This window comes from Gymnoscopelus braueri (assembly GCF_963280865.1).
Source record: "Gymnoscopelus braueri genome assembly, chromosome: 8".
Lineage (NCBI taxonomy): Eukaryota > Metazoa > Chordata > Actinopteri > Myctophiformes > Myctophidae > Gymnoscopelus > Gymnoscopelus braueri.
In genome coordinates, this window is record NC_137609.1 from 47,231,380 (window position 1) to 47,255,881 (window position 24,502).

Sequence of the window (24,502 nt, forward strand, 5' to 3'; positions counted from 1 at the left end):
GTTTAAAGCTCTATATTCTGATAGTAATCATTGCTATAGTGTTTGTTCAGTCACAAGGGTCTCCCTGTCTCTTCAGCTCTTTAATAAACTGAAAATTTTAGGTGGGTGACACATTTTCAGCCAATCAGGAGAGAGTACCCATTTATCAGCTTCATTTGTTAGTGTCCCAGTTCCAATTTTTGCTAATTTATTTGTATCACCATTTCCAATTTCACTTGTATAATCTGTATCCTGACTGAGTTCTCTATCCTGATTGGATACAATTGGTACCCTGACCCGAAAATGCATTTTCTGTTTAATAAAGAGCTGGAGAGACATGGAGACTCTGTAACTGAATAAACTCTTCAGCAAATATTTAATATTATTTTAAACAAATACAATCAAGTAACCCACCTTTTAATTACACAAATAAAGAAACCACTATTAATAAACAAATTCAAACAATAACAAACATTAGTTCAAATTAAGAAAATAACTATAAAAACAATAGAATTCAGTTCAAAAAATTGGTTTGGAGCTCTTTGTCCTGAAAGGCAGCAGCACTCACTCAGAAGGCTAGAAACAACACATCCTCATTTACAGTTGTTCGCTCAGTACATGAAGGCTGCCTTATCATTTGCATGTCAGAGGTATTAAGATTGTCAGGCTCACCGGAGGAACACAAGCGGAGCACTTCGAGATATGATCTCAAGCAGAAACAGCTGAGCTTTGCTTTGACCACACACAAACAGTTCTGAATGAAGGGTATTTCTGGCATGACGAAACATGTCATGTTTCTGCTTGTGCACAGGTTGTTTAGAGTGGTCGCTGTGTCAAACATTCTCTTTCAATGAATGTTCGTCTCCTTGTACTTGTTTATCTCGGTTGCATGCCGCTCGGACAGTAGTGATGTAATCATACAGGTAAACATCAAACATGTTCAATAATAATTATCTGGGCCGATCGTCTGTGAACAAATTGACAGGTTAAAGATTGGATCTTTGAACCGCTCACACGATAGGATAATCTAATCCATAAACTAGTCGCTCCCAATCAGCCTCTGACAGGGAACAGGGAACATTCCTGACTCAAAATCACCCCGATTATCCTGCAGTGTGATCCTAGCTTTAGCGAATAGACTATAGAGAAACCAGATTAAATGCTTCCCTTCAAATTGCCTACACTGCTCTGATTTTGACCTGGAACATGTCATATCATGTCATTATAATTAATCTGTTGCACAGATGATGGAGTGTTTACGAGTTCTCGCTATGTCTGTCTCTCTCTCTCTCTCAGGAGTGAGGTCCCAGCCTTCCCAGAGTCAGACCTTCTCTTGTTCTTACCCTGAGTGTCCATTCGCCTTCACAGCTCAGGTCTTCCTTCATGAACACATAAAGAGGAACCACAATGACCTCTACAGCCAAATGCTGAGGAATGGACAGATCACCCCAGCATCCTTTCAGCAAATCACCTATTCTAAAACCAGTGTGAAACAAGAAAACACAGATACACTGGAATCTTACAGTCATACACCAGAAATAAAGACTTACACAGACTCCCTGAATCACGCAGGAAAGAAAGCCCACATCTGTGATCAGTGTGGCAAGAGTTTCATTCACCTGGAGAAACACATACAGTCAGTCAGGTGCGCTGAAGTCAAACCAGCTAATCGACCTTTCCCTTGTAAACATTGTGACAAGAGGTTCAGTCGCTCAGTTGACCTGAAGAGACATCACCGTGTACACACAGGAGAAAAAAACATTCCACTGTAAACACTGTGATAAGAGTTTAGTTATCCAAGTGCTCTGAAGCAACATGAACGTGTCTACACTGGAGAAAAGCCTTTCCGTTATAAACATTGTGACAAGAGTTTCAATCAGTCAAGTAATCTTAGTATGCACCAGCGTGTCCACACCGGAGAAAAACCTTTCCACTGTAAGACATTGTGACAAGCATTTCAGTCAGTCAGATGGCCAGAAGTCTCACCAGCGTGTTCATGTTCTAAAGACAAACCTTTGCACAGTAAAGTGAGTGACCTGAAGAGACACCAGTGGGTCCACATTGTGGAGAAGAATATGAGATACAATCTCATTACAGTCACACAATTTATCAATGTTCAGATACATTTTTTATCATTTGTATTTGGTCCAGTAGGTTCGGTAACTGAACTCTTTCTCACAATGCTGGATTCCATTCTCCATCTGAAAATACATGGTTCAAATCCTCTTCCCACTTCGTTTAAATGTTCACAATATGTGAGGATTACATTAACACATTGACCGCCAGAGGTTAATCTCATAATGTACTCACCAGTGCCAACGTGTTATTGTTGTTTTTTTGTTTTTTTCATGTCGCCATAGATCTTGTTAAAATCCTTAAGATTGAGCCGTACACGGTCTGTTTACATCCGCGACATGTCACTATCTCCCAGTGAAAACCGCATGTCAAACGGATCTCCATGATTGTAGTTAGAGCGGATTACGTTAAACAGTGATATGAAAAAACTACAGGAAGAGAATTGAGTTTCAGTGTGCGCTTTAGAATGGGAGCGGACGTGATCGTCAAAACCGGATCCCAAATAATTCTGTTTCCGGTCATCAAACCGGAACCGGAAATGGATCAAAACATTCCGAAAGTGCACCTGAAAAAGTTCAGCGCGAAAAGACCGTGGACCGTAGGGCTACGGTCTCGGCGCTTAACAGTTGGATTTAATGGACCGTAGGACTACGGCCTTGGCGGTTAATGTGTTAATGAGCCAGATTAAAGGGGTAGTTCACCCCCAAAATAACTTTTTTTCTATTGATTACTCACCCCATGGAGCCTTGAATTCATAGATATTTTTTTGTTTTTGTCACATTCCTAAGCCAATAATTTGATTATAATAAATTTGTCCCCATTGATTCCGGTAGGAGACACAAATGCATTTGTGTCTCCTACCGGAATCAATGGGGCAAAATTTTGTATAATCAAATAATAAAGGAAGGAATGCGACAAAAACAAAAAAATATCCATGAATTCAAGGCTCCATGGGGTGAGTAATCAATAGAAAAAAGTTATTTTGGGGGGTGAACTACCCCTTTAAGATATATCTGTTATTCTGGCCTTGTTATTAAGGCCGTATTGCAAGACCTTATCCATCGTTGACAGATGGACTAAAGGTCTTACTTACAAAGCTACGTACACTGCTGCAGATAACTGGGGGAAAGTTGTTTTTGGGTATATTGAACTTCTTAACTAATTGGTCAAAGGAAGCAAATGTATTATCTATGAAAAGATCAACACAGGCATGGATACCATTTAACTGCCATATGTCAAAGGCACTCTCCTCACACGAGGGCCAAAACATAGGTTGTTAGTTATTGGCATATAAATAGAGGCAGAGTGAAACTTAAAAACATTTTCTAAACTGAAGCCATATCATCAGTGACTGTTATACAATATGATTGGAAGTTTACTATTGTACACATAATAGTGGCTAAAGATGAGGATGTGCAGGAGGACTCTTCTCTCTGTATCCATGAAGGTCATGTCTGAAATGTAAGAATCGTACCAGTACATGCCATGTTTCTGATATTGGCTGACCAGCAATATAACTGCATATTTGGAAGCTAAAAGTTTATCAAAACTGTTCTTTATGTTATTCACACACTTTTAATCTCAACCATAATTCTCTTTAAAGGTCCCATAGCATTACATTTAACTTTATCTTAGTTTATATATATATGTTGGAGGGTTCTGTGTTGTGCCTTATATTAAAAAAAAACACATTAATACAATTTGAACACTTTATTTCATTCATTTTTTTCTGGTCTGGTTGTATGTTAAAATGTGTATTTTAACAGGCTGTTTGATTTGCTGGCCCCTGTTACGTAACTAGGGGCTCCTTATAATGGTCCCAGCCCTCAAAGAGAGAATATGTTCCCGTATAATAAGTTAGGGGCGACCCAGCCCAGCCTGTGTTTGACATGCAGGAGACTGCATGCTGGATGACACCTTTTTGTTCTTTTGTGCATGATCATCAGATGTCCAGCTCAGTGTCTTGCAGCCACGCCCTCGTCTCAGGTCCCGCATCAACGAGGCCGACCTCCATGGGGGTTTATACCAGGGACAGGTGGTGATTATTTGGTCGACAGTCGGCTCAAGCTCCCCGCACTCACATACTGCTCTGTCTATTAGGTCCTGGTACCTGGACCTGGTAGATCCTATTGCAATGAGCTGATAAACCAAGGGCAAGGGACTCAAATTGAATTAATGTGATTGCTTTTACCACCCTTTGTTTAATGTTGACAATGAACAAATGAGATGTTTCCCATCAAAAGTATCTACCAATGGTAGCATTATTTAAACTATGTATGAGACCAGAACCTTGTTTTGATCTGTGTGTGTGAGCATTGTGCTTTGGCTGCAGAATGTGTACAGTATGGGTCAGTATGACCATGGAATCCAACTGTTTTGTTGTGATATTGTTTTTTAGCAAGCAGGTATGCTACGCTCCATCTTGGTATTGTGAATAACTTTTTGATTTTGTATTTTGGAGTAAGAATGGCACCTCAATGTCAATTTGGCTATTTATTTCCAAAAAAGAATTAAGAATTTGGAATTGTTCTAACCATTACTTCATACCTTACTTAAGAGTAGACCATTTTCCAAATGTAGTATTTTGTTTTACATTTTTTGGGGGGGAAATGGCAATTTATCTGTTAATGTTGCGCAGGCCAGGGCGGGCTCATTACAACTCGCCAATCACCGCACAGCGTGTGCAGCGATTAATTGAACCTCTCAGATGAGTCTGTGTCTGTGTTACGTTAATGTTAGTTATATTAAGTTGGATAGACTATACGTTATAGTTTCTAAATGTCTGACTGACAGCCTGAGGAATGGGAGTCACACAGCACTCCCTGATGCAAAAGCTTTGTCCTGGAGACAACCAGCCGCAACTTGCCTGCCCTAAAGGGATCATAGATTTTACATTTATATTAAAACTAATACATAATTGTTATTATTACTAGTATTATCAAGTATATAATACATTTTCCGTATTAATTATCATTTATTAATTTGCGCAATGATGTGAAGTCGGCTAATTCAGTCACAGATATTACTCCGGGACAATAGGTGGCGGTATGCAGCTAACAGCAATAACTTATACCTACCATAAGTAATAGAAGAAGAAGCCACTTCCTGTCTGTCGCACACGGCAACAACGTAACCTCGCATCACCAGTCTTTCCACCTCGGAGGAAAGCCTGGTCTCTGTTACTAAAGACCCATATGATCCGGTCTAGGCCACGCCTACTGAAAAAAAAATGAAAAAAGAATCCTCTTCCCGGATTCTGCCCATCCGGTTTTGCGGTGCCGCTTTGTTTTGGTTCCCCAATCCCTATTTAAATGGAATAGAATTTCCCAGTGGGATAATACAGGCGCTAAATAGTCTCCGGATAGTGCACGCACATTTACATTTAAAAAATAAGCTAAACTATGCCGCATCAAGGATTTTATTAGGACGGACCTATTTTGAGGTGAGACGTCTTTCCGGTTCTGCCCATCCGGCCACTTTTTATTTTTTTAACTTCCGCTCCCGACCGGATCATATACCCGAAAAGGAATGGTGCCCAGGCTAGCAACAACGTAACAACAACAGCACAATGTTGTCATTAAACAACACATTAGCGCAGAAGCCTTTTGAATTCCAGTTGGAACAAGATGGATACTTTTTCATGGTGGGATCAGAGGTATGCAGCAAATAATGAACTGTTTCTAATGTTTGTCTCCCGAGTGTACAGCTTCAATGTAGCATTTTATTGCTAGTTGATGCTACTGTGACGGTGGCCAACTGTGTCACATTTGACTTGCCAATTTAATGGCACCCTTTTTAATCCTTTCAATTAAATTCACAATGGATTCACAATAATAAAATATAGGTTGCATATTAAAGTGCGGGGTGCATTGATTGATTGATGTAGTTTATTTAGTAAGACATGAGAATAGTACATGACAGTACATAACAGTACATGGAAGTACAAATTCACAATACAAGGTCTACTAAACTGGAACTCTCATTAAGCACGCAGCTTGTTTAAGATGAGAACCCCATGCACACAAATCATGATGACATATAAGAGGCAGACAGATATACACACTACTATACAGAATGTCATACCGTCAGCTTTCAGGTTACTGGTATGAAGAGAGAAAAAAAAATATATATATACAAAAGAGGAAAATGAAGGAGGGGGGGGTAGGTTAAGACTTAGACAGGGGCCATTTTCGAATTGCAGCCTCCTGAAGGTGTATCTTTAGGGCAGTTTTGAAAGTGAGTAGGGTTTTACACTCCTTTACTCCTTTTGGTAGGGCATTCCACATTTTTGATGAATAGCATGAGAACGAGTTCATTCCCTTAGTTGAGCCAAATCTGGGTTGAACATGATTTGTGGAGCTGCCTCTGGTGTTATGATCATGGACTTCATTAACATTTTGGAAGTATTTTGACAAATACAGGGGGATCCCAATGTTGTGGTGTATCTTGAAGACCAGGCCCATAGCAAGTTGCTGTACTCTGTCCTCAACCCTAAGCCATCCAATCCTAGCAAAATGAGCAGGGGTTAGATGGGTTTTGTGATTGAGGCCAAGAAGTAGCCTTACAAGTTTGTTTTGGGATGTTTGGAGCCTTGTTTTTAAGGCCTTGGAGGTGTTGTGATACCATGAAGTGCATGCATTATCATAATGACCTTGAATGAGGGCCCCTGCAAGAATCTTCAGAGTATTCTTACTGACTAGACGATCAATCCTCCACAAATAGCGTGTTGTTTGGTTGACATTTTTGATCACTTTTTCGGCGTTTTTGTTACCAGAGAGGTTTGCGTCCAAGATGGAGCCCAGGTAGGTAATTTCATCCTTTCTTTTGATGACATCATCACCCACTTTGATCGTGAAACTCTCTGCCTTGCTAAGGTTAGGACTGGACCCAAAGATGGATTCAGTTTTACCCAGGTGTAATCAAAGTTTGTTGTCAGAGAGCCAGATGCAGATCTTGTTGAGTTCGGAGCTGAGAGTTTTCTCAACCTGCAGCCTGTCCCTGTCCGAGACTAGCAGGGCCGAGTCATCTGCGAACAGGAACAGTTTGCAGTCGCAGGCTGATGACATATCATTCACATATATCAGGAACAGTAAAGGTCCTAGTATACTTCCTTGTGGGACACCACAAGCCACAGGGAGGGGGGGGGGACTGGATGCCGTTTACTTCCACCACTTGCTCCCTCCCTTCCAGGTAGGATCTCATCCAGTTCACTGACGTATCATCAAAACCTATTGCTTTGAGCTTATTGATCATAATTGGGTGATTAACGGTGTCAAAGGCCTTCTGGAGGTCCAGCATGACCATGCCGCAATATTTGTCGACATCTTGTTTGATAGTCGTTCAAATAGAGAAGGCATGTGTCAGTGGAGTGGTTTGTTCTGAAACCAGATTGGAATTTGTAGATTAGATTTGTTGTTGAGGCGTAAGCGTCCATCAAAGCCTTTGTTCCGTCGTAAGCAGCCAGCTGTGGGGGTTGGGGGGGGGGGGGATGGGTCGCGGGGGCCCCAGCACGGCCTCTGCTAGGACCATGGCCGTGGAACGAACCGTAGGTTGAAAACGGTGCATCAGGGCCTCTGCTTCGGGGAAAACAACTAGGTGACTCCTTGGTTCCGCGTCCTCGTCTATGCTGCTTCTCCCGGTTGATCGCCGTGGCACGTCGGTGCAAGCGTCCTCGTCGACGGCTGTGGTGGAAACAACGTGGGTGTTTCGGTTGATCATTTGGGTTGATTCGCCTAGTTGAGTTGGTGGGGAGCCATTGGTGTTGTCGACGTAGCTAGCTTCAGTAGCAACGCTGGTTGCGTTGGCTCCGGTGATCCGAAGGCTCTTTGTAGTAGCCAGGCTTTGTTGTTGTTCGACGTTGCCGATGGCAATGCTAGCAGCTTTAGCAACGTTAGCATCGTTGGCAAGGTTTTCCTCCCTCACCAAACGGGCAGAAGTTTGCCTGGTGGTAACTGGGCCTGGATTAACGTGGATATCACCCGACAGGAGAAGAAAAAGGATGATTAAATATCTTCGGTCCATGCGTCCTGCCGGAGGTGCGTTCTTCTTTCTAGCCGAATTCATGGCCAGGAGTGTATGGAGAACTCCAGCCGCAAATCCCAGATGTTTTGTTGATACCGTAGCGCTGATCAGGTAGAAAGTGTTTTTCGTTTCTCATTTCCCGTGGATTCCCCTTTTCTGTCTCCATCAGGTGTAGATTCTGTGGTGATTCAAGGAATGAATCCGTCGTCCACAGAAAGATGAAGATGAGAAGCAAATCCAGTGAAAATCTGGCAAAAATGTTGCCGTGAGTGCAAGAGCTAATTTGCTTGCGACTGTCCATGTCGGCGTCTAGACGGCGCATTATTATCGTGAATACCAATGGAACAAATCACTTGCAGACTACGCCACTCAAGTTTGTTATAGGAGCCTAAGAACTCCTCCACTAACACCTTTCTTTTCAGGCTCTACACAGGTTCGAGTTAAACCAGGTAAGTACTTAAACTTGATTGAGAACAACACTTTTAAAACCCAGGAGAAAACGGAGACTGACAAATGGCTAAAAAGGGTGAATATACATTTATTAAGAATTTCCCTAATACAAGAGGCCTCTGTGCCTTTAAAATACAAATAAGAAAGAAACACAATATAATCCTAAAATAATCCTTAATGCTGATCTGAGAACAGTGTGTTTCTGCTAAGCATCAGACATAGTCATAAATGAATAAAGAAGTGTATTAATGCTGTTCTGAGACCAGTGTGTTTCTGCTAAGCATCAGACATAGTTATAAATGAATAAACAAGTGAAACCAGTGTCTATGAAGTCATAGTGAAGTTTGTCTGGTCATGTGACTTGTGACCATTGATCTTTACATCATTAATTACTACTTCCTGAAAGACAATGGATATCACACTTTATTTTACTGTAATTCTGCCAAATTGTCCCTGGTTATAACTAAACATATGTTTTCATTTGACACCTAAAGATTAATCATCATAAGGATAAGGATAAGGATAATTCCTTTTAACAGGTCGTTCATGAAAGTCCTTGCGGTCTTGTTTCCAATGAGAACCTGTGAGCAATTGGGGTTAAGAGTCTTGCTCAGGGACAAATTTCATATCATCGGCACATATGCTGGGATAGCCTGGAATCGAACCTGGGGCAACCAGGGCCTCTGGTTCCCTAGGCGGGCTCACTAACCACTCAGCTATGGCCGCCCCATCATCATCATTATGATTTAGCCAATACAGAAGCTATTTACATTTGACATTCAGATAAATATTGTTTAAACTTAATGCATGATTCCTGGGGTTTAATTTAAGATTTAGAAAAGTAAGGTACAGGTGAGCGTTGCTAATTAGAGCTATTCTATTTGTGCTGATTAACACCTGTACAGAGATTAACACCACTATATTAAAAGACCTACCCAGGTGTGAAATAAGTAAAACCACGAATTACATTTTGTTTTTTAAGTTGCACATATGTTACACATTATACTCAAAATGTCTTTCATCTCTCTGTTCTTCTCTTCTAGTTGTCTCTCAAACTCTCTCTGCATCTTCTCTTTCATCTCTCTGTTCTTCTCCTCCAGTTGTCTCTCAAACTCTCTCTGCATCTTCTCTTTCATCTCTCTGTTCTTCCCCTCCGGTTGACTCTCAAACTCTCTCTGCATATTTGTTTTTAAGGTCATGATGTTGCTGAATAACTCAGGCAGGATTATCTTAATCAGCTCTGCTTTCGCCCTAGTGTTGCCTTGATAGATCTCTCTCATCTCCTCTATTTCCTGTCTGTGTCTCTCATCCATCTCTCTCTTCTCGTTCTCTCTCTCCTCTTTACACTTCTCCAGTTTTCCCTCCATCTGCCTCAGCTCTTCTTCCAGCTCTCTTTTCTTCTCTTCATCCCTCTCCTCCCTCATTTGTTTCTTCAGTTTAGCCAGTTTATAATTAAGTTCACTGATCTTTACCTTAAGCTTTTGGATGGTTTCCTCTTTCTCCCTCAGAGATTCCTCAAGCTCCTTCTCAAACCTCTCCCTCATCTCCTGCTCTTCCTTGTGTTTCCTATCTACACTGTCCTTCTGAATCGTCTCTTTGGCCTGGGCTTCTACCTCCTGGTATTTGCTGTAATATTCATGCAGGTGTTCACTAAGCTTAGGGTCCAGCTGTTGGAGGATGTCGATCATTTCTGAACATGCCTTGTTTCCCTTTTTCCTCACCATGTCAATAATTCCCCGTGCTTTGTCTGACCTGAGTTTTTCCCCTATGACTGACTCCATTTCTTGATCATTGATTACTTCCTTAGTCAAAAGTCTGTCCATTAGAGAAATCAAGTTGGACTCTGAGACTCTTTTAATGAACTCAGTCCTCCCAATCTTCAGATATTTCTCTGCTTCCTGGATCTCTATCTTTGGCAGAATTTGCTGAGTCGTGGAAGAACCTTGAAGACAAGATGGGGGGTTGGTTTTATTATTTTGTGGTATAATTATATAATAATAACATTGATAATATATATATGTGTGTGTGTGTATATATATATATATATATATATATATATATATATATATTATCAATGTTATATATCATATGCTATATTGTCAGACATTTTTCAATAGAGAAAATAATCTTTTTTGTTGTTTTTTTGTTTTTAAAGAAACAGACAGATCTGCTGAATCCAAAGACAGCGCAATCATGTAGTGAGATGAGGTTTGTAATATTCCAATTCTCACCAAGCTGTGTGTTTTCAGGGATGGCATTATCCCATTCTGTCTTCCTCATCCTCAGCTCTTCATCTTTCTGATTCAGTCGTTTTTCTGTTTCTCTCTGTAGTTTGTTACTTTCTTTCAGTTGTTGGTCTTTCTCTTCTAGACTCTTGTATTTCTCTATCTTGATCTTCTCCAGTTCTTGGTCTTTCTCTTCTAGACTCTTGTCTTTCTCCATCTTGATCTTCTCCAGTTCTTGGTCTTTCTCTTCTAGACTATTGTCTTTCTCTATCTTGATCTTCTCCAGTTCTTTGTCTTTCTCTTCTAGACTCTTGTCTTTCTCTATCTTGATCTTCTCCAGTTCACTCTCTCTTTCAATCAGTTGAAGTGCGAGCTTCTCTACTTGGTTGCTCAGATCCTGCTGGTCTTGTGTCAGTTGCTGTTGATATCTCCCGTTCTTCTCCACCTCTTTGGTAGTGTTCTGCAGTTCCCCCTCTCTTTGCTTCAGTAGTTGGTCTTTCTCTCCTATTCTCCTATCTCTGTCTATCAGTGTCTGGTTGATCTTCTCCATTTCTCTCTCTCTTTCTGTCAGTAGTTGGTCTTTCTCTCCTATTCTCCTATCTCTGTCTATCAGTGTCTGGTTGATCTTCTCCATTTCTCTCTCTCTTTCTGTCAGTAGTTGGTCTTTCTCTCCTATTCTCCTATCTCTGTCTATCAGTGTCTGGTTGATCTTCTCCAGTTCTCTCTCTCTTTCCTTCAGTTGAACTTTGAGCTTCTCTACTTGGTTTCTCAAGTCCTCTAGGTCCTGTTTCAGGTTATGTTGCTGATTGTTGCTCTTCTCCGACTGTTTGATCGTGTTCCCCAGTTCACTCTCTCTTTCCTTCAGTTGAGCTGTGAGCTTTTCTACTTGGGTGCGTAGGTCCTTCTGGTCCTGGATCAGTTTATGTTGATGTACCTTGCTCTTCTCCACCTCTTTGGCAGTGTTCTGCAGTTCTCTCTCTCTTTCACTCAGTAGGTTCTGCTGGTCCTGGATCAGTTTCTGTTGCTGTTTTATAACCTGTGGTGTCTCTTTTACAGAACAAAGAGATATAACATATACGTTTAATAGACATTGTAATACCACACACACACACACACACATACATACATACATACATACATACATACATACATACATACATACATACATACATACATACATACATACATACATACATACATACATGTGTGCATGCGTGAGTGTTCCAGCCATCAATGGGTGACGGCTAGGGACAGATTTGACCATATGGCACTATTTGAGACACCACTGAGTCACCTGAAGCGCTCTGTAAGGCGACTCGCTCTGTGAACCACAATAGGTTACTGGGCAAGCTTGAGGGCAAGCTTGAGGCCCTGGTAGATTAATTGACAGACGCCTGTAACTGTGATTTGTTCTTGTACGCTGATGATTCTGCTCTGCTCATGTCCCATAAGGAACAAGCCACACTGGAGAGTTCTCTGAGTGAGGAATTGGCTTATTGATAACAAGTTATCTTTACACTCTGGGAAGAATTTTTGTTTGGCTCCAAAATCTAATTAGGTAAGAGCCCAAGGTTAAATTAAATTCAGACTTCATAGCAGTCATAGCACTTATTCTGTACATCTTGGTTTGAGGTCTTAATGAAATCCCTCAAAACCAAGCTACAGTTAGCTCAGAATAGACTGATCAGGGTGATTCTGGGGATGGGACCCAGAACACATATAGGTAGGAACTTAACTGGCTCCCAGTAGAATCCAGCGGAACCATGGCCAGATTGACCATGGTTCATAAGATCATATATGGCGAGGTCCCCATATTTTATGTTTTACTCTGGTAAACAAAGTGGGAAAGGGATCGTTTACTTACAAAGGAGCCACACAGTGGAACTGCCTCAAAACCAGGGTCAAACTGACAACCAATCTTTGTTTGGTCTTTTAAGCAGAAGACAAAAGCATGTCTATTAGAAAAGGTTTCCCATAGAGGGTCATTAGTCTAGGGGAAAGATAAGGGAGCACTTGGCTGTATGTATGTACTGTATATGTTATTGTAATTGTTAAAGGGACTACACCATGAATTTGAACTTTTCCTTATTTTTTGTGTGTTTTTGGTCTATTCTATCCCCAAAAATACCTCAGTTTGAACACTCAGGCTTTCACAGCATATCTGTGGTTTTCTGTAAATTGGTCTCAAAACAGACCAAACTGATCTTCACCCAGATGTGACGTCACATCTGGTAAAATCCCTCCCGTTTTTTTTTTCCAGGGGGTCCCCGGCATTTAAAAAAAAGATATCATAGAAATCTATTTAAAGGGATTGTTGGCAACATTAAGCCTAAATTTGAAAAATATCTATATATATATCTATATATTGCATTTTTTCCCCTCTATCAGCCACTATATAATGATGCTGGGGTGTTTTCCTGCATTGAAACACAGTCCTCTTTCTGAAATCCGTATTTTCCCTACTGTTTATGTTTGTCTCGGGCCGTAAATTAACGCACGCATGTGCGCATCCGTGCGCGTCCGTGTGAACTTTTTACTTTCGGTTTTAAAACGCTCTCAAACTTCGTTTTTGAGGCACATAATTTACTTTGCAGATAGCGTTTGGATAGTATTTAGTTGTTTAACTTCATATATGTGGTCAATTTGTCATGAAAGAGCCTATTTAAAAATAAAAATTCAGAGAACCGGCAGGGGCGGGCAGTTCCGCGAATTGTATCCGAATAAAGCAACCTATATTCGGCATGGCCCGTTTAGAAGTCCCCTTAACTCTATGGAAGTCCTCCCTTGCGTCACCCCCTGGTGGTCGGGGAAACGAACTGCTGGAGTTTTTTTCTCTGAATCGCCTACAATCCCTTTAACCACTTTAATCATGTATACAGTACACTGGCTATTTGAAAATAGCCGATCTACAAGCTCACAACATGTCACTAATGCGACGTGTTGTGAGCGTGTAGATCAGATATTTTCAAAGTAATTTTGAAAATAGTTGAAAAATGTGGAATCCTCAAAACTTTATAACACAAATCTTGTATGGGGGGTCCCTGGCGGGCACAACATATTTTTCAGATGGAGGTCCGCAGTCAAATACATATTAATTTAGGGGTCCTTGAGTGAGTTGAGCTGTGCAAAACAGACATCATAATTGTGTCTGCCTTTCATTATTTTCAAGGCAAAAAAAAAAACCTGTCAACTCTCTGCCTTCAATTACCGTACTTCAAGGCAAAGAAAATGACCTCATGTCATTGCTAATGCTAAGTGAACTACTAATGCTAAACTCCAGTATATTTATGTGGTTTTACTCTCTCTAAAGGGATTTAAAATGTTCTGCTTACAAGTGTTGTAAGGGTGGATTACTATACTACTACCTTTGTCTGAGGAGCTGGTTTTCTGGATAGTTTTATGAACGTGGCAACGTTTCACACTCAGTTTACAAGGAGTGTAATGGACGTCTCATCAAGTAGAATAAACATTAATGTAATTATGAAAGTTTCTGGAATTTTGATTTAGACTACATTATTGAGAAAAGGAGGAGAGTGTATCCTCTATTGTTTGCTGAACTAACTGTCTGCCCTGTACAGAGCTGGTACACACACACACACACACACACACACACACACACACACACACACACACACACACACACACACACACACACACACACACACACACACACACACACACACACACACACACACACACAGCCTAGTGACTGACTGATCATTGATGAATGCACAGTATAATAAAGGTTAAAGTTAACATACAGTTAGTTTCTATTTGTTATCACCTCTCATACTTACCAAGCTGATGAGCTGATTCCTTTCTTTCATTCTTCTGCTCTGCTGTAGCATATCTGAAGTACTGTTGAGCAGCAACTTTAACCACATAAAGACAGTTAAGATGTGTTTTAATAACAACTCTTCATCAGATTAACATGTCATACTGACTGGACAATACATTTGATATTAAATCACATTCAAGTCTTGGATACATGTACATGATGAAGAACAGGCAGCTTTAAAAAAAATATGAACACATCAGATAATCATAAACCTATTATTGTAAATAGTAATGTTAATATGAGCTGAATTACTGATTCCTGTGTATTATGATGATGTCACTCTCCTCACAATGCTCAACCACAAGCATTTAGTTAACCTGATACCTTGGGTCATTAATTTGAATTATTAAAACAAGTACAATTAGTTTGGTAATATTACTTTAACCACTTAAACCCCAGCTTCTGCATTGTGGGGAAAGCTTTCGCTGAAAATAGCCGATCGGCAAGCTCACAATGCGACGCAATAACAGAAAACAGAAAAGACACTAGAATTGAGCCCTGAGGGACTCCGGTTACCCATATGTGGTTTAAGTTAAGATATCATCAGGATATGGAGACATTAATGTTGTTTAATGCATGTGTGTGTAATGTATGTGTTTTCTTTTACTTGAGGACCCCCAGTCTAGTATGTACTGTATTAGACCGATGGTTCCCAAAATGTTTGGCTTGAGACCCAAATGAGAAATTGTGTAGAGAAAATAGTGAGATTAGCAGATCTACAAGCTCACAATGCATAACAGTGCAACACTTTGTGAGCTTGTAGATCTGCTATTTTCACTACTTTTTAAAAGCTTATATTTGTAATAATGAAATTATTTTGAAAGATATTTGAATATTTATTTTTGTTTAGCGTTTTTGAAAATCTTATAAAATAATTAAGAACTAAATGTAGAAAACTAAAAACAAAAAGGTATATTTACTCGCGGCTCAAAAATGAGTCCTGACACACGGTCTCCCCGGGACACAAACTAGTGAAAATAGCTGATCTACAAGCTCACAACATTCCAGGATGTGAAGCGTGATATTGTAGATCTGCTATTTTCAATAGTTTGGGGTCCCGGGGAGACCGTGTGTATACAATAATAAATATCGGAATTCTTTTTCAATTTATTAAAAATGTAGATTTTTTGATTATTTTTAAAAAGTAGCAGATCGACAAGCTCACAATGCAACACGTTGCGTCACGTTGTGAGCTTGTCGATCGTCTATTTTCAGCAAAAGCTTTCCCCACAATAATAATATACACTATAGTATTGAGCCCTGAGGGACTCTGGTTTGCACCGACATGTGAGCTTGTAGTTCTGCTATTGTTGGTGAAGAGATTTGGTACAGAGGGAAAAAATTAGGGGGTAAAGAACCCTGGGGGGCCCCACTCAATGAGGTACTGCATATAGGGTTTAAGTAGTTAAAGCACTATTTGAACACAACATAGTTTATTTAAAGACAGATCTCGGCTCTTGGATCTCGATAGAGTAATAAAGAACAGGGATGGAAAGCTTTATCACTGTAGTTTTAATTCAAACATGTGATCTGTTTATTTAGTCTGATCTTGAGTCACATCTGATATTTACATTTTGACATAATTCCATCTATCCAAAATCCTTTTGAATCATGTCTGAGTCTTACTAGACTAGAAGTGCAAGTATCTAATGTTAAATCTGACTTTGTTGTTTTTTTTTGCAACGAAATCACAACAAAATGTTATTGTACTGTATGAATATTCTCCCCAGAATAGCCGGGGTTCAAGTGGTTAAACGTCAAGTATAAAGTTATTTTCAATCTGTCCTATAATGGAAAGTTTTCCTCGTGACATACTGTATCTAAGGGGGAACAATACATATTTACATACCATAATATGAATATACGGTAACAATGTCATTCTGGTGCCGTGGATGAAACAGTTAATTGCAGGGGGGGGGGGGCTGAGCCAAATAAGTTTCTATTCACTGTGAAGATATTACCATCCATTAATGTGTTCTGTTATTGTTAGAACTTGATGTAAATCAGAAAACACATGAGAGGACATGAAGTAGAATAGATGTGATACTCACCCTGCCATCCTGTTCCCATTCATGTTCATAATTCATGAAAAGACAAAACACATTCATGATTAGAAAACTGATACTTAACATACAGAAATATGACTCATCATTTATACATTGTTAAAATGTATTTAACATTTTCATTTTCATAATTTAAATGAATCTGCTGACTCAATTGAGCTCATTGATAGATTATCTACTGCTTCTATTCAGTCCATATCATTTATATCTTGTGGACACCATCTTGTCTTAAGTAAAAGTATCAATACTGCAATATAGAAATACTCTGTTACAAGTAAAAGTCCGGAATTCAAAATGTACTTGGCATAAAAATTTACTTAAAGGTAGGGTAAGTGATATTTTTGGGTTAAAACAAAAAGTATTTTGTTAAAAGGTTAAAGCACTATATTCTGATAGTAATCATTGCTATAGAGTGTTTGTTCAGTAACAGGAGTCTCCCTGTCTCTCCAGCTCTTTAATAAACAGAAAATACATTTTCTCGTAGGTGTCAAAATCTCAGCCAATCAGGAGAAAGTACCCATTTTTAAGCTTCATTTTTATAGTGTTCCTGTTCAAATTTTGCCTGCTCATTTCTTAGTGTCATCACTTCCAATTTCACTTGTTTAATCTATATCCTGATTGAGTTCTCTATCCTGATTGGATAAAATTGGAAATGAAACTGAAACTGAAACGAAAATGCATTTTCTGTTTTATAAAGAGCTGGAGAGACATGGAGACTCCTTATATGGACAGGACACTCTATAGTAACGAGCACTATCAGAACATAGACCCATTTTGCAATTATTTGAATAATTGCAAATCACTTACCCTACCTTTAAAGTACCAAAAGTAGAAAGTACTCATTATACAGAATGTCCCATTTCAAGTTTTCAAATGTATAAAAATCTTTTGAAAATAGCAGATCTACAAGCTCACAATGCGTCGCATCGCGACACATTGTGAGCTTGTAGATCTGCTATTTTCAAATGGCTGAAATGTATATAGGGCTGAAGTGGTTAATGTATGTTTTGTAATAATGTTCTAAATCTATAAAGTAACTAGTATGGTAATTAAGATTTTAAGATAATCGTAGTGGAGTAGAAGGACAATATTTGCCCCTGAGATGTAGTGGAGTAGAAGTAGTAGTATTGGAAATACTCAACTAAAGTAGAAATACCTCAAAATTGTACTTAAGTATAGTACATGAGTACATGAACTTAGTTACTTTCCACCAGTGGAAATTAGTCCTCTCCTTCTCCACTACAAGTATTTGAAAACTTACTAGTGACTTTGTAGATTTTGATTTTATTATCACAAAACACACTTCAGATCTACAAGCTCACAATGCATCGCGATGCGACGCATTGTGAGCTTGTAGATCTGCTATTTTCAAAAGATTGTGAAATGGGACACTGCATAAGGAGTACTTTCTACTTTTGGTACTTTAAGTACATTTTCATAATTCCGGACTTTTACTTGTAACAGAGTATTTCTACATTGTGGTATTGATACTGGTATTGATACTTTTACTTAAGTAAAAAATCTGAGTACTTTTTCCACCACTGCCAATCAAAAACAGCGATGTTGCCATGTAAATGACTTGCTGTGAGCTTCTTTCCTTCTGATATACCCATAAGGGTCCATTTGGTTCCATTTGTACACTCTCAGAGTTACAGTCTGGCAAGGATCCATTTGGTTCCTAACTTTCAATCATTTAGCTGGGGACCCCCTGGAACCCCCTCAAGGACCCCTGGGGGTCCCTGGGACCCACTTTGAGAAACACTGTTGTGGGCCATTCTGTGATGAATGTATTTGTTGTCATCTAGACCAGTGGTTCTCAAACGTTGTCATGTCAAGGACCCCCAAATTGATGTATTTAGCCGCGGACCCCCATCTGAAAATGTTTTGCACCAGGGACCCCCAGAAGAGAAAATGTGTTTAAAACTTTTTTTTTAATAATCTAAAACTTCCAAACATTTTAAAAAATGTTCCAAAATAGCAGATGTACAAGCTTCCAGTGGTGGAAAAAGTAATCAAATGTTTTACTTAAGTAAAAGTATCAATACTGCAATATAGAAGCACTCTGTTAGAAGTGAAAGTCCGGAATTCAAAACTTACTTGAGTAAAAGTACAAAAGTATTGGTTTCAAATGTACTTAAAGTAACAAAAGTAAAAGCTCTAAAATGTTTGAAAATAGCAGATCTACAGTACAAGCTCACAACGCATCGCATCACAACGCGTTATGAGCTTGTAGCTATTTTCAAATTATATTATATAATAATACACTATAATAACTTATATCTGCAAAGTAACTAGTAACTAAAGTTTTCAAATAATTATAGTGGAGTAAAAGTACAATATAAGTATAGACAATTGGAAATACTCCAAGTAACTCAAATTGTACTTAAGTACAGTACTTGTGTAAATATACTTAGTTACTTTCCACCACTGCAAGCATTCCAACGGTGAGCTTGTAGATCTGCTATTTGTTCAATAGCCAACGTATAAATGGATAAAGTGGTTAAAATGATTGTGATGCTGTTTTAAACACATTTTACTGGGAACCCCCAAGGACCCCTCGGGGTCCCAAAAAACCCTAAAACTGATCTAGACCTGTGTTTCCCAAACCATGGGCCTGGACCCATCTTTGGGTCACGGACCAATGCTTATGGGTCACGAGTAAATCTCTCTTTTCTTTTATTTTCCTACCATTCTTTACCATTTTTATTTCAAAAATAAAATAATTGAAAATAGCTGATCTACAAGCTCACAACGCGCAGCATCGCGATGCATTGTGAGCTTGTAGATCGGCTATTTTCACCAGTTTGAGTCACAGAGAGAGCAAATTTCTCTTTGTAGATGGACTATTTACGTACCTTTGTGTTACACTGTCATACGACAAAGTATAAAGTAGGACATAGATTTATGACAAAACATATAAAGATTAAATATGGAGATACAAGGTTTCTGTTCAACAGCCACGTTATGAAACATAATGAAGACTCAGATTACTGTAAACCAGTGGTTTTCAACCGTTTTCATGCCAAGGACCCCTAAATCGATACATTTGGCTGCGGACCCCCATTTGAAAGTGTTTTGTGCCAGGGCCCCCCAGAAACAAATATTTGAATACAAAATGTACTTTAAAAATATATATATATTCAAAGATTTTAAAAACACCTTTTCAAGATTTTTCAAAAATAGCAGATCTACAAGCTCATAGCTCGGCACTCGGTGCCGCGCTATGAGCTTGTAGATCTGCTATTTTTGAATAGCCAAAGTTAAGTGGTTAAAATGATTGTGACGCTTAATTAACTAATTTTGCTGGTCCCCCCACCCCCCCCCCCCCCAAGGACCACTGGTGGTCCCCGGACCACTGGTTGAGAACCACTGCTGTAAACAATTCTAGACATTACATTAAAGCACAATGTTATTGTCTCCGCCAGGCCGAAAGGCATGGCGAGAGAGTATGTTTTGCCCCCTGTCCGTCCGTCCGTGTGTGTGTCCGTCCGTCCGTCATTCTGTCTGTGGACAGCTAATCTCCGGCACCGTTGGCTTGCTCGCAGTGAAACTGTGCACACACACTCCCTGGATGCCACAGCAGAACCTCTGCCCCAAATTTTTCACATGGGCCTTTTATAGCGCCACCAGGAGGCCAATTTATGCAAAACACATTTTTTGACAGTACTCCTACAGATTTTGTCCAAAAATCCCGTAAATCGGTGCACAGTATCTCTATAGTCATTAAACGAAACAGGGTTTTCAGATTTTTCATATACCATCCTGATTGGCTAGAAATGGCTTTCAAAGTTTGCAGGAGTACTCCGTTTTGAACAAAATGCCTCAAATCATGAACACAGCATGCAATTTCCTTGAAATTTTGCATGCATATTCCCACTATGCCGAGGAAGAAATGCCAATGTTCAAATCAGCCTCATGGTGACGCTATAACAGGCCCATTCGTGTTTTTACCTATAACTGCACCAATCTGTGTAAAACTTTGTAAGCGCACTCCCTAGAGGTCAAGGAAAAACCCGTGCCCTGCATTTTTCACATCTGCCTTTTAGAGCGCCACCAGGAGGCCGACTTATGTAAAACACATTTTTGTATATTACTCCTTCCGATTTGATCCAAATTTCACGCAAATCGGTACACATGATCTCTATAGTCATGTGATCAAGACGGATGTGTTTGATTTTTCACATTCCATCCTGATTGGCTAAGATTGACATCTAAAGTTTGCAGTAGTGGCTTGTTTTGAACAAAATGCCTCAAATCATGAATGCAGTGTCTGATTGCCGTGCAAGGCCTAAGAAGAAATGGCACCCTTTTCACATTGGCCTATTATACCAGGACGCCACAATAACCTACCTGACCTGGCGGAGACCTGTGCTCCGAGGAGCACTTTTTCTAGTTAATACATGAAGAGATAAACATGATCACATCATTGTACATGTCAAGGTTAATAATAATGCACTGTGACAGTACAACACTTACCACTATAGCCTAATCCCACAGCAGCCTCCACCTCCTGTTTGCCATGTTGGACCTGACAGATGTAAACCCCTCTATCTGTCTCCTCATTGTAGTCTTTCACTATCAGAGACACGTTGCCTTTCTTCAGCTCCTGGACGTCCAGGGACAGTCTGCCCTCATAGCCCCTTCCCTCTATCCCCTGACCTTTCTTATACACGTAAATGCACATTGTCTTCTTAAACCACCTGATTGTCATGGAAACCGCATTGGTCCCAGGAGGGAGGTGACAGGGGAGGGTGACATTACAACCTTTCCCTACCACAGCAGAGCCTTTAGTGGTGAGTTTAAAGTCACCTGTTGGAGTAAATAAAATAATTAGTGACATATGAAACTATTAGTGTTCATTTAAACAAATGTATGATTGATGATGAACATAATGGAACATATGAACTGGAACAAATACAAAATAAATGTCTGTTTGCCTTTTAGACTTCGTCATCAAAATTTGCACAGGCCAGATATGACAAATAACTTAAATATACAAAGACATTATTGACATATTTAATAATTGTATACATTTGTAAGCTTGTAGATCTGCTATTTCTGCTTTTTTTAATATTTGAAAATGTGTGAACATTTTTAAACATGGAAACGATTATGACGATTATGCCAAAAATATTGCGATTATCTCAAATTATTGTGATCAGACGATGATGTAATAATTGTGACAGGCCTAGATGTGACACAATAACAGTTAATGGTTCATCTTTCAATAAATAAGAAACAGTGTTGTCACCTATAGGTTGACCTCTGCCCTCTGCCATGTCTCCTGTATAAAAAACAAAAACACATTAATAAACCAACATTCATGACATTAATCTGCATAATGTGTGCATTTTGACAGCAATCTTCTTTGTGTGTGTGGAGACTGCTTCAAGTTTCAATGATTAATTACCAATTCAACATTGATAAGATTGTTAACTTAACAAAAAAAACCAACAGACATAATAAAACCACAGAGTCATAAACAAAACTATTATACATTAAACCAAGTTTAAAGCAGATAGAATTACCCAACCCATACAATAATCATTAAAACATAAAACAAATGGGTAAACTGAAATACAATCCAACACCAGTGGTGGAAAAAGCACTCACACTCAAAGCTTAGTGTATAATTCGTAGTACGATGGTACCGCAGACCAAACATACCATAGATCTACAACCTTACAATGCTGAGTCCCCACGGCAATTTTCGCTGTGCAAGCCACAGACAGCGTTGCCAAGTCTGCTTATTATAAGCTACTTTGGGCATGTTTTTTTTCTGTAAAGTCGCTTGAAAATATTGGGGGTCCTTGTTTGAGAACCACCGCTCTAAAAGAACATTCGACAATAAAGTTTGACTGATCTGTCTTAGTCCTAAAAGTATCAATACTGCAATATGAAAACACTCTGTTACAAGTAAAATTCCGGAATTCAAAATGTACTAGAAGGTCCCATTTCAAGTTTTCAAATGTATAAAAGTATTTTGAAAATAGCAGATCTACAAGCTCACAATGCGTGGTTAATGTATGTGTTGTAATAATAATCAAAATCTACAAAGTAACTAGTAACTAAAGTTTTCAAATAATTGTAGTGGAGTAAAAGTATAGTATTTGAGATGTAATGGAGTAGAAGTAAAAGTACTGAAACTTGGAAATACTCCAGTAAAGTAAAAATACCTCAAAATTGTACATAAGGGCACGCTCTCACCGCACTTTAATTTTACCTCTGGGGCAGAATCTGCCAATGCATTGTCAATGTAAATGCGTGGATTCACGCAAGAGCGGATTTTTCCGCTTGTCGCGCAGACCTTGCGTTTATCTGCTCTACGCGACTTGTCCATTGGAAGCATAAAACTGCTGGAGGCAGGAGCTGATTTTCTCCCTCTGTCCAATCGGGTGAGTGGAAGGCGGACTGTCCCAAGACTTAGGAAGCAACATGGTGCTCAAGGCAGAAGGCGGTGTGGGCTACGGGGACGGTCTTGAATGTGAGTGACAGGTGCGTCACAGCGTTTTTTTAGAATCCGCTGGCTGCAAAAAACTGTGGCCGCGCACAACCTGCGTTTAACAGCGGCCTGCCAACTTTTGGTGAGAGCGCGCCCTAAGGGCACGGTCCCACAGCACTTTTATTTTACCTCTGGGGTGGAATCTGCCAATGCTTTGTCAATGCAAATGCGTGGATTCATGGAAAAAAATGTGCAAGACCATGAATCCACACATTTGCATTGACAAAGCATTGGCAGATTCCACCCCAGAGGTCAAATAAAAGTGCAGTGTGACCGCGCCCTTAAGGGATATTTCACTTTCAAAAACAATGTGGGTAATTTTTTCGTCTACTCAGGCTTTTGGGAGCTTTTAAGTTGATTGATTCAGTATTTAGATATTTGATATTCATTTGATCAGACACGCCCCCTTCCTATACAAACCCATTGTAACTTCAAACTCCATTTTAACCATGATAGATTCATCAGAAACACCTGTCCTTGGTTCTGGTGACTGACATTGTCCTTCTAATACGTGAGGAGGCCGTATTTTTTCAATTACTTTTTTCATTTATTTTTTTCTATATTTTTTGGAAATTTTTAAAAATGAAATACAATACAACATTTGTATTCAATAAATGAAAAAAGTAATACAAAAAACATGGCCCCCTCACATATTAGGAGGGCAGGGTGAGTCACCAGAACCGAATCTAACAAATTTTGTTTGAAGTTACAATGGCTTTGTATAGGAAGGGGGCGTGTCTGATAAAATGAATATCAAATATCTAAATACTTAAAAACTAACTTAAAAACTGTCTGGGTGGCTCACTAAAGCCCCTCAGACAGTAAAATGACCCAACTTTTTTTTTAAAGTGAAATATCTCTTTAAATACAGTACTTGAGTAAATGTACTTAGTGACTTTCCACCATTTCTCTTAACAGGCTGGCTGCCGTCGTGCATCATTACATTGTCATGTACAACGGACTCACGGCGTGACGGCGGCAAAAATGAAACACAGTTTGTTGACTGAAATGCGGACGGCTTATTTTCTTTGCTCGCTTGACTGGCCTTGCAGCCAATGAGGAGAAACTGACAGGAAAGTGTGAATTTTGCAGAGTCTGAAGATAGATCAGCTGATAACAATCCACAGTACACCACTGCTCACACACACACACACACACGCGCACGCACACGCGCACGCACACGCACACACACAACCCCCCCACCAGGGCCGGATCTAGGCATAGTGACCTGACTGCCAAACCAAATCAACATTCAGAAATCCCTAATTTGAAAAATAATGAACTATTTGAAATCGCCCATTCGCGTAGCAGAGTGAAGTAAGAGGGCGTATCCCAATGACGCGAGGGG

General features: G+C 39.6%; 2 protein-coding genes across 2 annotated transcripts in view; both read right to left on the reverse strand.

Moving 5' to 3' along the window:
* The window catches only part of gemin5 (gem (nuclear organelle) associated protein 5), an 851,612-nt gene that overhangs the window by 636,073 nt on the left and 191,037 nt on the right, over positions 1 to 24,502 (reverse strand). The gene's annotated exons all lie outside the window — the stretch shown is intronic.
* Positions 9,767 to 21,336, reverse strand: LOC308090885 (uncharacterized protein; the record flags this gene model as incomplete). The annotated part of the gene is made up of 4 exons (XM_080436159.1): positions 9,767 to 9,818; positions 9,872 to 10,468; positions 10,758 to 11,798; positions 21,129 to 21,336. Coding segments are annotated over 4 exons (1,848 nt in total). The 3' UTR covers positions 9,767 to 9,816.